The following is a 14163-nucleotide window of genomic DNA, read 5'->3' as shown; positions in this document are numbered from 1 at the left end:
GCCATGAGGGTGTTGCAATCGGGTTTCTATTTGCCCGTCACTTACCTATAAACCGTTGTTTGTGGAGATTTTGTGGGATGCTCTCCTCTTTTTTATGGTTGTGTGTCGGCTCCCAAAATGGGGTGTTGCTCATAGAAAAAAAAATCCCGCAAAGTGGGTTGTATGTGGCTCCTCTAAGATGTCAGCTGTCGAAGATCTACACAATGTCAGTGTATGATTTTCATTCAAAAGTCTCTACAACCCGTGACATGTTTCTCCTCTCTTGGATGGCAGCTGTGTTGTTTCCGTAATTATGTGTGTGGCTGCATGGAGGAGATTTCTTCCTTGCTTGGAGAATGGTGTGTCAATGGGATGGATATATTGTTGAGGGGGGAGTCAATTGAGAGAAAGTTTTGACCAGCATGGGCGCTCATGCCATCGGAGATGCAGCCGTGAAGATTCCCCCAGAGAGTGACCTGTTGTTGGTGCGTGTCTTGAATGGAATCTGTGATGCATGCTAGTCTTCTTGATGGTGAGGAATACGGTTGTGTGCTTCCACGTGGGGAAAGTGGCAGCCCACTTTGAAGAGAATTTGTGGTTGCTCCTCCTTAGAGAATCCATGATGCATGTTATAAGTTGGTTGTTTGTGCATGCTATTCTTTTTGGAAAGTGGTAGTCCACTAAGATGCCGCTTGTGGTGGAGAATCCCCCTTGTCCTTGGTTCCCATATGTGATCCATATTTTCCTAAAATTTTCCACCTTTAACGTGTAAAAATCCCTTCAAGATCTCCGCGGTGTCTTGCTTTCTAAAACCATGATCCTTCCAAGAAGTCTCCTTATTTTATTTTTGGTAAATTCAGTCGTTTCCACTTTGGTCTCCAATGAGCCATATCTCTCAACCAAAAAAATCCCAACCATGATCCTTCCGATAAGTGGCAGCCCACCTTGAGCTTTAAGTCTGGATCCAATAATGGTAAAGGAAATTTCTCAATAGGCAGGTCTTTTATTTCATCCAGGAAATATTCTTCCCATGGTGCAACCAACAAGATGTCTTCACCTTCTTTGCCTTCTCGTCCAGTTCTTCCAAGATGGTGTATATATTTTTCTTGATCAGAAGGAATACCCATCTGAATGACCAAAGTAACATCAGGATAATTAATACCATGAGCTGAAACATCGGATGTGATAAGAACCAAACGTTTTGATTCCCTGAATTCCTCAGAGATGCGAGTTTGATATATCTGAGGCTTTCTAGAATGTATCTCCCAGAGATTCAGTTTCATCTCTTGAAGAAGTAGAAACACGAGTGATGTTACCATTGCAGTTGTACAGAAAACAATGACCTTGTAATCTGGCACTTACAATATATGATCCTTCAAAAAGTGGTATATAATTTGAAAATGTAGTTTATGTGGTGCAACAAAGTAAGACTGCCTAACTTTTACATGAGTTTCTGCATTACCCAGACCCACTGTATCAACAAAAGCGTGTTCCCTTTTCAAAACAAGTTGAGATATTCAGCGAGCCTCTTTAGGGACTGTAGTAGAGAACAACAACAACTGCCTCTAGCGGGGTAAACAGTTGGTTATCTCAAAACCATTTCAAAACACATACTAGATTCACTGAGCGTGGAACCCTCACTAATGCGATACAACTAGCAACTGTGTCATTCTTGTAGGTTGAATTGTACCATATACTCACATTAAAATTATTCCCATTCGAATTTAAGAAATCATATGCTGCAACAATTCTCTGAATTTCCTTTATGGTAACCTTTAAACAACTCATCATTAATCTTAGAAAAACTATTGCACCACGAATGTAAGCCTTGAACACATTGTACCTCTTGTTGCACATTAGTGGATGCTAAAGAGAAAGACACCGAAAATGCTGAGTTTGGTGCACACTGAGGTTCAATATGATATATATGGGAGGATCCGAGAAGAAAGTAGGATCAAGAGCATTGATTCAGATCCAAGCACAAAATTGGATAAATTACCCAGAATATTGGAGGAATTTAGAGATGAAGAACTCAAGAACATGTTCCCAACCAAAGTTAATCCAAGAGATCGATTATTCCCAATGAAAAGTATAGTTGCAAGACATGACCCTGTCCTAGTGCATGAGTCATCTGGCAAACCTGTAAATTGAATAAAATCGGCTCTCACTGTACGATATTCAGGAGCTGGTACTTGTAATAATACAGGCCGTTCTGGAAGGCTAGGAATGGGACAAGTGCCCACCTGATCCAGAGTTGAGTACTGAATCCCACACCTCTTTTCAATTTGACCATTTTCATTGGTAAAAAAATGCAGCCACACTTGTTCTCGGCTTTATCCAATTCATTGTTGACCAATTTTTTTTTTTTTTTAGATGACAACGAGTAGCGCACAGAGTAAAATAGGAAATGAAAAGAGCCAAATCTTCGTCCTGATATTTCATTTCTGGAAGGTTAAGTTCTTTCTGAGCGAAGCGTTGGCTTGGGTCCAAAAGCTCACGGGACCAGAGGATGAATCCTCCATTGGTGCCTCTGAACTTTAGCAGATGTACATCCAACTCAAAACTGAAAATACGATTGTTAATTTCAAAATTTGCGCCTAGATCAAGAAGCTTTGGGTTTTAGGTTGGTGGTTCTCTCTCTTCGCTGTTCGTGTTCACTTCCAAGTGAATCGTCCATCTCTTCATCGGCCTCCCAACACCACTAGCCGATGCTCCTCACCAAAGTCACGGTGAAAATCCCTCCTCCCATGCTCAAAATCCCCTCTCTTCGAAACCCAGTGGGATTTCTTTCTTTTTCATCTCTGTCCTGTGGCTTCTTTCCCTATTTTTGCTCCCCTTCCAAATACGTAGTCAACCACCTTTTTAGAAAAATAAAAATCTTCTTTCCATCCTCCATTCAGCCTGATCTGCATTCCCTTTTTTTAACAATAAAAATCTTATTTCCATGTCGCATATAATATCCCCACATATATGCAACAGTGTACATTAAGGATCTTCTCTAATGTGTGCATTCAAATCTCATACCAAAATAAAATAAGAATTAAAATTAGTAAATGTCATGAAATTGGAAATTTAAACTAATTAAAATTATGCAATTAAAAAACATTAAGGTGGTGTTTGTTTTTTTACTTAATTCTAAATAGAACCTTAATACTTAATAGTATTAAATACTAGGTTGTTTGTTTTTGTAGTATTTTATTTCTATTAAGTATTAAAAAGTAAAAAAAACCATTGTGTTATTTTTTCTATTTAGAAAAAACCACATATTTTGACTTTTTCTATTTAGTAAAAAGTTTATAATAAGTCATGAAAAAGTAAAAAAACAAACAACCTAAATTCTAAAACTAAATGGTTTTCAGCAAAAAGCCAAAAAAACAAACACCACCTAAGTCTCTCATAGGTATACAAAAATAATTAAGACATCAGTTTAGGAAATAAATTATCAATCTCATGCAATATTCTATAAAATAAATAAATAAAAGCAAATAACTAACCAAATAATAATAAATAAGTAAGTAAATAAATAGAAATAAGAAATCAAGTACATGCAAGCGTTAAAAATGCAAATCATACAAATTATGCAAGTCACGTAGGAATTACCTAAAAGGTAACATAGGTGGGTCAGAATGCCTAAGTAGACCTAGCGAACCAAAGTAGGTCTAGATGGGCCTAAATGAGCCTAGGTGAATTTAAGTGGGTCAAAGTAGACCTAAGTGGGCTAGGTGTCCCTCGACCCAAGTGGGCTAGGTGTCCCTCGATGGGTCTAAGTGAACCTAAAAGTGCACCTAAAAGCTATCCTAAAAAGGAAGGAAAAAACCTAAGTCTAAATTAGGACTGCCAAGAATTACAATGAGGTTAGATAAATCCCTCAACTCGAGTCTCCGAGGTGGCTCAAAAAAAGTAAATATTATGAGTAGTAATGGGCCACCAAGGAACTGCCATAAAGTACCGAACAAATACTTAATAGAACATGTGATAGGAGGACAAAATTGAGGGTCTACATTATGATTTTCCATTTTTGCCATTTTTGTACGGTTTTAGAGCCTTTTTCTTCTTGTTTTAGTTTAAGAGAGCTTATGTCATATTGGAACAAATTTTGTGGTCTTTCTTGTTTTTTAACAAAGTTCACTTTGTTTCGCTTGTGTATACACTCACTTTACTCATGAACTTTATCGAAAATGGGCATATTTGTATACCTTAAAACTTGTCTCAATTTTATTTTTATATTAATTTTGAGCTCAATTTTATTCTTAGATTTAAATCTTGATTACATATGATATTTTTTGCCCACTCATCATTTAATTCTTAATTTTTATTATTTTGTATTTTATTTTATTATTATTACTATGATTATTATTATTATTATTATTATTATTATCTATTTCTTTTTTATTTCTCTTTATTTTCTTTCTCATCTCTCTTCTCTCTTCCCACTTACTCCCCTATTCTCTCTCTTTCCATACCTTTTCCCAATTCCCAAGACCACACACCACTCCTTACAGCCACAACACCCCCTATACTTTCTTTTTTTGTTCTTCTTTTCCTACCCATTTTGCTTCCAATTTTGTTCCCCCATTTTTCTTTTTCCTTTTTCTTCCATTTTTCATCCACCCACTTGTACATACACCGACCGACTCCATTTTTTTTCCCTATTTTCTCTTTCTCCACTTCCTCTTCTTTCTCCACACACTGCCACACATCCCCCTGATTTTTTCTTCATTTCATTTATTTTTCTTTTTCATTTTTTTATTTTCTATTTTTTTATTTTCCGTGCAACCCATCTCCATACCCATAACTAGCTAGTCATCACTGCCAAGTTGTCGTCGACAACCGATGACCACCTCCCCTTCCATCCATTTTTCATCCCACTACTATTTCTTTCTTCTTTCCTCTCGTTCTCATTCTTTTTCAATTTCAAGGGAGAAAATGAAACTCAAAAAACTGTAAATGAAGTATTAAATTTATTGCAGGCTTATTTGATTACTCGTTTTATTTTCCACTACTATTTGGTTTTATTTTTATTGGTTTTTGTAAGTATTTATTGATATTGTGGACCCCGCATTTCGGCTCAATGCGTTTCCCACCCGATGGTGAAACTCGATTTTGATTTCGAAAAATTGATATTTATTGATTAAGAAAAATTGACTTGGAGTCGCCACTTATTTTTGTTTTATTTTTAAAGGGTAAACAAAATAAGAAAGAAAAACCCTAAGTGTGACTCCTTGTTTTGGAAAAGGTGGTCTGTGAAAGACCGGATCGGGTTCGGGGGCCAGGTTACTTATTAGGAAGGTACGGTAAAAACCGTAGCACCCTTCTAAGTCCCTAAAAACGAGTCTCTACTAATAAAATGAAGCAATCATGGCAGTGGACGAGTAGATCAATGAGTACCCAGAATAAATCATGCACACGTGAGAATCAAAATATGCTTGAACAATTACCAGAGTTAAAGTAGGTGTGTACCTGGGCGACGAGCCACCATGCGCTATCAAGAGAGAGGTTAGTGCACAAGTAAGAAATAATAGCATGCATGTCGGAGAGCAGGATAAATAAATCATGTATGATAGCCGAGTCAATCAATCAAATCAATCAATAGATCATAAGATCATGTATGTGGGGCCCCCACCAAAGCCCGATTTATATTGCATGAATTAATCTCACGAATCCCATTATTTCGGAATTATGAAGATTCGTTCTTGCTTACTAAAGTCCAGAGGAGCAGAAGATTGTTTGAAAGCCAGAGCGGAATTAAAACTATTCGGGAGAAAATTAGATTTTTGAAATTTAATTGAAAAATTGGAATCTCGAAGATAACTAGAAAATTGGAGTTTTAGAATTTATTTGGAGATTAGACTTTTAGAGATTGAATGTGAGAATGAGAATTTTTAGAAACTGAATTCGAAAGAAGTTGGAATTTTGAAAACGAAAAGTTGATGTGTAAAAATTGGAAATCCTAGAAATCATTCGAAGGCGGAATTTATAGAAATAATGAATAAGATGATAATGATAATGATAATAATAAGTTGCGGGATAAATACGGGAATTGGAGCATGGGAAACTGAAAATCAAGTTCGGAGATTGGACAATTGAAGTTTCAAATAGCTAAATTTAGAAATTGGAATTTTGAAGAATTTGACCTTAATGATTGAGATTTTTAAGAGAAATAAATGGGTAAATATGGAATAATGTTGTTAATTAATCAAAACGATATTTGGACGGATGAATGGTGAATAGTGGGATTTCGAAAATTAAGTTTGAAAGTCGGATCTCTGAATAATTGGACTCTAATTATTGGAATTTTTAGAAGAAAGAAATAAGTAAACGTGGAATTTATAACAATGATAACAAAGATGATATTTGAATGAATAAAAGAGAATGGTGGAATTTTTTAGTCTCAAGGTTAAATTTGGAGGTCCGGTTTTGAAGAATTGAATTTTAATGATCGAAATAAATAAGTAAATAAGTATGGAGTAATGATACTAATTAACAAAAATAATGTTTGAACGAATAAAAAAGAGGATAGTGGAATTTTTCTAATTGAGAATTTGAATTAGGGTGTTGGATTTTTAAGGGATATGACTTTGAATAAATAGGTAGGTATGGGATTACAATACTAATTAACGAGAATAACATTTCGGTGAATAAAGATGGATAGTAGAATTTTTGGGATTGAAGTTTTAATTAAGGCATGGGGTTTTCGAGTTGATAAATATGAGATTTAAAAGAGTATTTGAAGAATTAAAACATGTGATCTTGACTTTCTTTTATAGATTGGACTTTGAATAAATAATAAATACGGGAATAATAATTCGAATTATGAGAATATGATTTAAGCGAGTATTTGAAGAATTAAATTAAAGTATGATATTTTTGAAGGATTGGTATGAATAAAATAGGAGAATATAAGATAATAATTCTAATTGATAAATATGATATTTAAAAGAGTATTTGAAGAATTAAAACATGTGATCTTGATTTTCTTTTATAGATTGGACTTTGAATAAATAATAAATACGGGAATAATAATTCGAATTATGAAAATATGATTTAAGCAAGTATTTGAAGAATTAAATTAAAAGTATGAGATTTTTGAAGGATAAGTATGAGATTTTTGAAGGATTGGTATGAATAAAATAGGAGAATATAAGATAATGATTCTAATTGATAAATATGAGATTTAAAAGAGTATTTGAAGAATTAAAACATGTGATCTTGATTTTCTTTTATAGATTGGACTTTGAATAAATAATAAATACGGGAATAATGATTCTAATTAATGGAAATAAGATTTAGACGAATTATTGAAAAAGATTTCGAAGGATTAGACTTTAAATAGACAGGGAAATAGGAGAGAATAGTTCTAATGAAAATAAGATTTGAGCGAATTGCGGGATTCTTAGAATTGAAAAATTAAGCTAGGGAGTTAGATTTTCGAGAGATTAGACTTTAAATAAGTAAACGAATATAGGATACTAACTCAAATTGAAGAAAATAACATTTAGCCAAATAGTAGAATTTTAGGATTGAAAATTAGATTATGACATTGGATCTTTTTAAAGGATTGAATTTTGAATAAGTAGACTAATATAGGATGATAATACTAATTAAGGAAAATAACATTTAAACCGAATAAAAAGAATAGTGGAATTTTTAGGGGTTTGGAAATTAAATTATGACATTGGATTTTCGAAGGATTGGACTTTAAATAGCTAGATAAATGCGTGAAGACAATTCTTAATTGATGAAAATGAGATTTAAATAGATTATTGGAAGATTAGATTAGGATTAGGGATTTTTCAAGGATTAGAATTTAACTTTGATGATTGAGATTTTTAAAAGATGATAAATAGATGCGTACGAAGTAATAATAATAATTAACAATCATAATGTTTAAACTGGTGAAATTGAATAATATAAGCTTCAAGATAAAAATATAATTAACAATAATAATTTGTCTTTTAATTGTCTTTAAGATAAAAATAAGATAACAAATAAAAGGAAGTGATTTGATTAATTAATTATGGATATTAGAGGATTTTAAGAGAGTTATTTGGATTTGGGCAACCTAATGGGCTAATGGATGTGGGCATGGGCCAGTGAGGGTGGCTAGCATAGGGGGCATGGGGCCTTTCATCAACATGCTTGGGTTGGGCTCCAACTCAAGCCCAAACCCATCACCAAGAGCTTAGGTCTGGGCTCCAACTTAAGCCCAAGGCATCATCTCCATCAAAGCTTGGGCCTGGTGCTTTAACTTAAGCCCAAGGCATCATCTTCTTCAAAGCTTGGGCTTGGTGCTTATGGCCTGCCCCTCCGCCTGGATATCCTCTTCAGATGGAGGCTCCCAACGCCGGCAGCACCATGGAGAGATGGGCAGCGGCGGCAGTCCCTTGGCTGGAGCGGGTGATGGCGGCTGGTGAGGAGCAGGGGCCTTGTTGGCACCACGTACGCAACAAAAAAATGAGGGATGGGGCGGCTTGCATGCATAGGACACGCGCGTGTAGACGGGCAGCTTTGGGGGTTCCTGTGGAGGCGAGCTGAACGTGGACATGGTGGGCAGCCAAGTCTACCAAGTTCCGCTCATGTGGGTGAGGGAGGAGTACGGCGGCTAGAGAGAGAAAAAGTGATGGAGAAGATGGGTGAGGGTGGCGGCCGTGCATGGAATGTGGGGTTAAAACAAAGCTTCATTGCTCTCCAAACAAACCCAAAAAAACGAAAGAGATAGCAACATCTAAACCATAACTATGAACCATGAAATAAAACATATGCTCGGAGGATATTTACTCGAAACTATTAAGAGAAAAATAAGGAGATCATGTACATCAAATGAGTTCAAGAGCCATGGTAAATATCATACCTCTCCCTTCTCCTCGTTTCCTCTGTTTTTTTCTCCTAAAAATCTTCTGCCCTCTCCTCAGCTTCCTCTCTAAAAAAATCCAGCTCAAACTCCCCCTCTCCAGCCAGCTTTTTTTCTAAAAATCCAGCCCCAAAACCCCCCTCTCCAGCCAACTTTCCCTTTCTTTTTCCCTCTGTTCCTCTCTTCCTCCGCAAGCCATCCCCGTACCCCCCGTCCCATCTGCCGCCCAAAAGCAGCCTACTTCAGAGGCACTCAGAAAAACAGCAAAAATAATCATCAAAGCTAGCTCCCGTTCCTCGGGGGAGGGGGGGTCTACATATATATATATATATATATATATATATATACCGAATTAGATATCGAACAAACCAAAAATTTTGTTTAAATAAGAATAATAATTCAATAAACATGTTTTAATAAAGTAGTAGTTTAAAAATGATTCTTTTTAATAAAAGTAAGTTTTCTTAATAAAAATATAGAAAAGTGTTTTTAGGAAAATCTAGAAAATCGTTTTTAATAAAATTTAAAAAAATTGTTTTTAATAATAATTGTTTGAAAATTGTTTTATAAATAAAGTTGTCCCAAAAATTAATTTTTAATAAAATTGTCCAAATTTTTTTTAAAAATAAATTCTTTTTCCTTAATTAAAATGTAATTAAAAGTAAATTTTAGAAATAGATTATTTAAATATATATTTTTTTGATGAGAATATGATGAGAGTTATTTTTGCAAATTAAAGTTATAGAAATTATTTTTTTTAATAAAATTGGATTTAATTTTAACCTTTTTGTAAATAAAGCTATAAGTCTTTTTTTTAATTAAAAAATTCTTTTGCAAATAAAGTTTTTTTTAAAAAAAAACATTTTTATAATTCACTTTCTTAAATGAAAACAAATTGAAATATTTTTATAAATAAAATTGTAAAAATTCATTCTTTTATGGTAAAAGCAAGTAAAAATAATTTTTGTACCCAAATTGAAATTTTGTGATAAATTCTTTTGATACAATAAATGTAAATAACTTTTTTGAAAATTGAATACAAATGAAATTGAAAAAATAAATTAATTTTTTTAAATAAATAAATTAAAATCATTAATTCTAAATTGTTTTTAACAAAATTCTTTGAAATTTTTTGAAAACTAATTCTTTTAAAATATTTTTGTAAGTTAAATAAATCATTTTATATAATTCTCTTGTCATTTATTTTGTGCATTCTTGTAATCAGATTTTATCGTTATTTTTGTGTATATTGATTTTCACCATGACTTGTACATACTCATTTGTGTTATTATTTTTTTTAGTATTCATAATTAATTAATTAATTGTTATAATTCTCTCGATTCATTTAATAGAGATCGTATGTATACGAGCTTAGAAAGTGGTACAACTCACCATCGTATTTTTCCAATAAGTAACATGACCCCCGAAGTTAGACTTGATTTTTACGGACATGTCTTTTTTAAATAAGAAGTCACACAGGGTTTTTTTTCTTATTTTGTTTTTCTTTTAAAAATAAAACAAAAATAAGTAGTAACTCCAAATCTTTTTCTAAAAATCAATTTTTTCACAAATAAATAAAAAATGAGTCTCGTTGTCGAATGGTGATGCACGTGAAAAATATGGTCCAAAACGTGTCCTGTTAACTTAAAATTTTAAAATTAATCATAAAAATTAAAAATTCTGGATGGGACAATGGCATGAAGACAATGTAATTAAATTCTATCAAATTATTTTCTTAATTATTATTTCGAAAGTGAATATAATAGGACAAAAGAAAACATCCCGCCATTTAAATGTTTAAGAGCAGAGATGGTTGGGAATTAGTCAGCCATGAAATATTTCCAAGGTAATAAAGCAAGCTTTGATAAGCAGTTCAAATCTCTTCATGGCTGGGGAGGAGGAGTTGTGTGATTTCTCTTGTAAAAGCATCCATATTGGTTTCCGAGGATCCACCATTTGCAGTTGCTTCTTCACAGATCTTCTGAACTTTTCTTGCTCTTCTCCTCATTTCTTTTCCCTCATGGCTTTCCAAATCCATGAATCTCTTCAAAAGTTCGGCAATCTCTTCTCTCGGCACCAAAGTTTCCACTCCCGCCTGTCTCTTCACCCTCCACCCGATCTTCCAATCCTCCACAGCTGCCCTACTGTTTGAAAATTGATCAAGTGCTATCGGGAAAGTCAGAAAAGGAAGCCCAGAAAAAAGGCCTTCCACGGTGGAGTTCCACCCACAATGCGTCCAGAATCCGCCTACAGAAGAATGTGACAGCACCTTCAATTGATCACACCAGGGCACTACCAACCCCATCTCACCACACACCTCTCTGAGCCGAGAAGCTTCTCCACGCGCCACCCACAGAAACCTAACACCGCTGTCGCGCAACCCAGCTGCAATTTCATCCGTCTGTGCACTCGAAACCGAAAGAACGCTTCCAAAGGAGATGTACAACACCGAGTGACAAGGTTGGGAGTCCAGCCATTGGAGGTAGTTGAGGTTGTCAGAACCAGTAGTTACAGAGGAACTATCTCCGAGTTTGAAATAAGGTATTACAGGGCCAATGGGGTATATGGGGGATGAGAATATTGATTTCAAAGCGTCGATGACTTGGGCTTCTAGCTCATAGACGGAAGTGAGCAGAAGACAGTGAGCTCTGGGCAGCCATGAAAATGCTTGTACGATTCGAGCCAAGACTGGGTTGTGGTTGTGGAGTAATGGTGGAAAATCTGCTATGAGGGTTGAAGAAAGTCCAGGGATGTAGTCCACGCGCTCATCTCCCCTTTCTATCTCAATGCAGCAATGAAGAATGTATCAGATCCATAAGAAACTTGGGCTATTTGGCAATTTTTCAAACCCTCTTTTTTAAAAAAAAATCAGTTTTTGGGAATACTTACAGCAATTTTGCGTTGTTTGTAGGAAATAATTAGGTTTGAAATTAAACTCTCAAAAATCATAATATTCCAAGCGTTGAATTTCAAGCAAGATGACATGCAAATTAAAACAAGTAAAATTTGTCCCTTATGCGATGTTTGAAAATTGAACTTTAAAATAGTAGAACAAATTCGAGATACCAAACAAGGTTTAGACAGAAAATTATTTTTTAAGAATTTATTCTTAAAGTATATTATATTTTAGAATAAATTTTAGGCATTTAAATTATTTTTTATATAATATTCTAAACAATAATTAAATGTTTTTATTTTCCTATCTTCCTATTTGGCATGGGATGTGACCATATACCCACCTAAAAGTACAATTTTTGTTGTAAAGTGGTCATTTTAAAAAGTAAAGAATAATTTATCAAATATAGTATTGTTTTTCTTTTTTAAAAATATTGAAAATTAAATTAAAATTGTAAAAATGTGTGCAATGTTTAAAAAAATAAATAAATAAAATAAAATAAAAATTGGTGTTAAAGGACTGCTTTGGAGAATATGCGTGGTTACCCACCTGATATATCAATCGGGTGATGGCCGTTTTGCGCAAGAAGATCCACATGGTGGAACATGGAAAACAACGTCGCCGACATCGGAAAGAACGAGGCTACCGGGATATTCCTGCGATTCCCGACGCCGACCGCCCAGAATAAAAATGTGTCTGCTACTATTGTCGTAACCGGAGGCTCAAGCCGATTCAGGAGCTGCTCAAACGGATCTTCCATCTTCGTCATGACAGCTTCGTAAAACCCGGACAGATCAGCTGCGCGAACTCGCTCAGAGGGGATGATGTTGGGAATCGTGCCGAAGCGGATGTTATCCGGCTTGATATCGGAGCCGATGAACCCCAGCCACTCCTCCGTGACGACGAAGGTGATGAGTACGTCATCTCTTCTTGAAGCTAGCAACTTGCAGAAGTTCATCATGGGGTTGAGGTGGCCTCTTCCGGGGAGTGGCATGGCCACCACGTGGGATGATCTGGACCGTCCCATGTTGTAGGAAGGCATGTTTCCCGGTTTAGTAATGTAGTCTGTAATCATTTTGCTAAAAAGGGCTTATATAATGGAGCATTAGCAGAAATTGCCCGTACGATAGAACAATTCAACCTTCACTGGTTAACCTTGTCATCCAGTAACGGGTCAAACCATTAAATCCTTGATTACGAATACGATTCCTGATCAAAACTACAGTCCATTAATAAGACTGAGTTTAGGAGTCTCAACAAAATAAAAAATACCATGCTTTCTAAAGGTTGGTGGCCGTCAAGTTTGGTATACCTACCAACGTTAATTATGTTTGGGGGAAATATGAAGCAGAGAAAAAGCATATCATACCAAAGCACTATCCTCTATCTATATATATTAAGTCAATTGGAGTCAGGTCCGTTTAATTTCATTGAAGTTAGGTAGACTTATTCCTTACTTCGTATCTTTTGAAGAATTCATTTAGTTATATTTAGAAATCAAATAGGTTTTTTTTATTTTATAAAAGGATATTCGAATGGATGGTTCATGTATGTCCTTTTAAAAATTAAGTCAAATAAGAATAATTTTCACTATTTGTAGGAAAGAATTAGCATATGAGTATGCATATATCTTATTCGTATTTTTTGAAGGGTTTATATAGAATTGATGACATTGTTACGTATTGATTCCCTTATAGAGGGTTGGAAAATCATCTCAGATAAGAGGCGGCTGGTGCCATGACTTGTTAAGGGCGGTACTAAAAATCATGTATGAAGTGTGAACAAATTGCTAGGAATCACATCTCATTCAAACTTTGACTTTGTGTAAGAGCCTGCAAATAATAAACAAACAAAAAAAAAGGTAACTTCCGAGAAGTTTCCTAATCAAAGAGCATATAAACAGTTTTTTCCCAAACCTAGAGAGTGGAGTCCTCTCCTTCAAAAAAAATCCCTCATTGTATCTTGCATAGGAAGAAATAAACTCATTTTTATTCACGAAGATTTTGAGCATCTTCAATATAAAATTACATAGTGCACAAAATTTTGTTATAAATATTAAGAATATAGCACCTTAGAGTAAACCCTTCAATGTGGAATCAATCATATCATATTGTTTTGATTTGTTCTTTTTGATATTTTGGTTTCATTTATTTGTATAAAATTTCATATTTTTGTATTTTTATCCATAAATTTAGATTTAAGGATAAGCTTTTAATTGTTAAAAATTATGGTTTTAACTTCTAAGGAAAAGAAATAAAAAAATATAACAAAACCTATAAATTTCATGAAGAGGAGGTCGAACCTGAAAGTTTTAGAAACTGGGTTTTAGAAAAACCAATATTTCTCATTATCTATTAGAAAAGGTGATCCATCTTTGTACACTGACGTTTTCTTATATTTATATCTACAACAACCTAACTAACTAACTTCCTTCTTC

The 14163-nt window shown here is 34.4% G+C and overlaps 1 protein-coding gene across 1 annotated transcript; it reads right to left on the bottom strand.

The window, feature by feature from the left end:
* Positions 1–10592: 10592 nt before the first annotated feature.
* On the bottom strand, positions 10593–12864 carry LOC100244997 (UDP-glycosyltransferase 87A1). The gene is made up of 2 exons (XM_002278013.4): positions 12276–12864; positions 10593–11608 (listed from the first exon to the last, which is right to left on the bottom strand). The coding sequence occupies exons 1-2, from the start codon at positions 12799–12801 to the stop codon at positions 10704–10706; spliced, it is 1431 nt and encodes a 476-aa protein (XP_002278049.2). The 5' UTR covers positions 12802–12864; the 3' UTR covers positions 10593–10703.
* Between the last annotated feature and the right edge of the window lie 1299 nt (positions 12865–14163).

The sequence above is a fragment of the Vitis vinifera genome, chromosome 6, assembly GCF_030704535.1.
Source record: "Vitis vinifera cultivar Pinot Noir 40024 chromosome 6, ASM3070453v1".
Taxonomy (NCBI): Eukaryota; Viridiplantae; Streptophyta; class Magnoliopsida; order Vitales; family Vitaceae; genus Vitis; species Vitis vinifera.
This window is presented reverse-complemented; position numbering and strand designations above follow the sequence as displayed.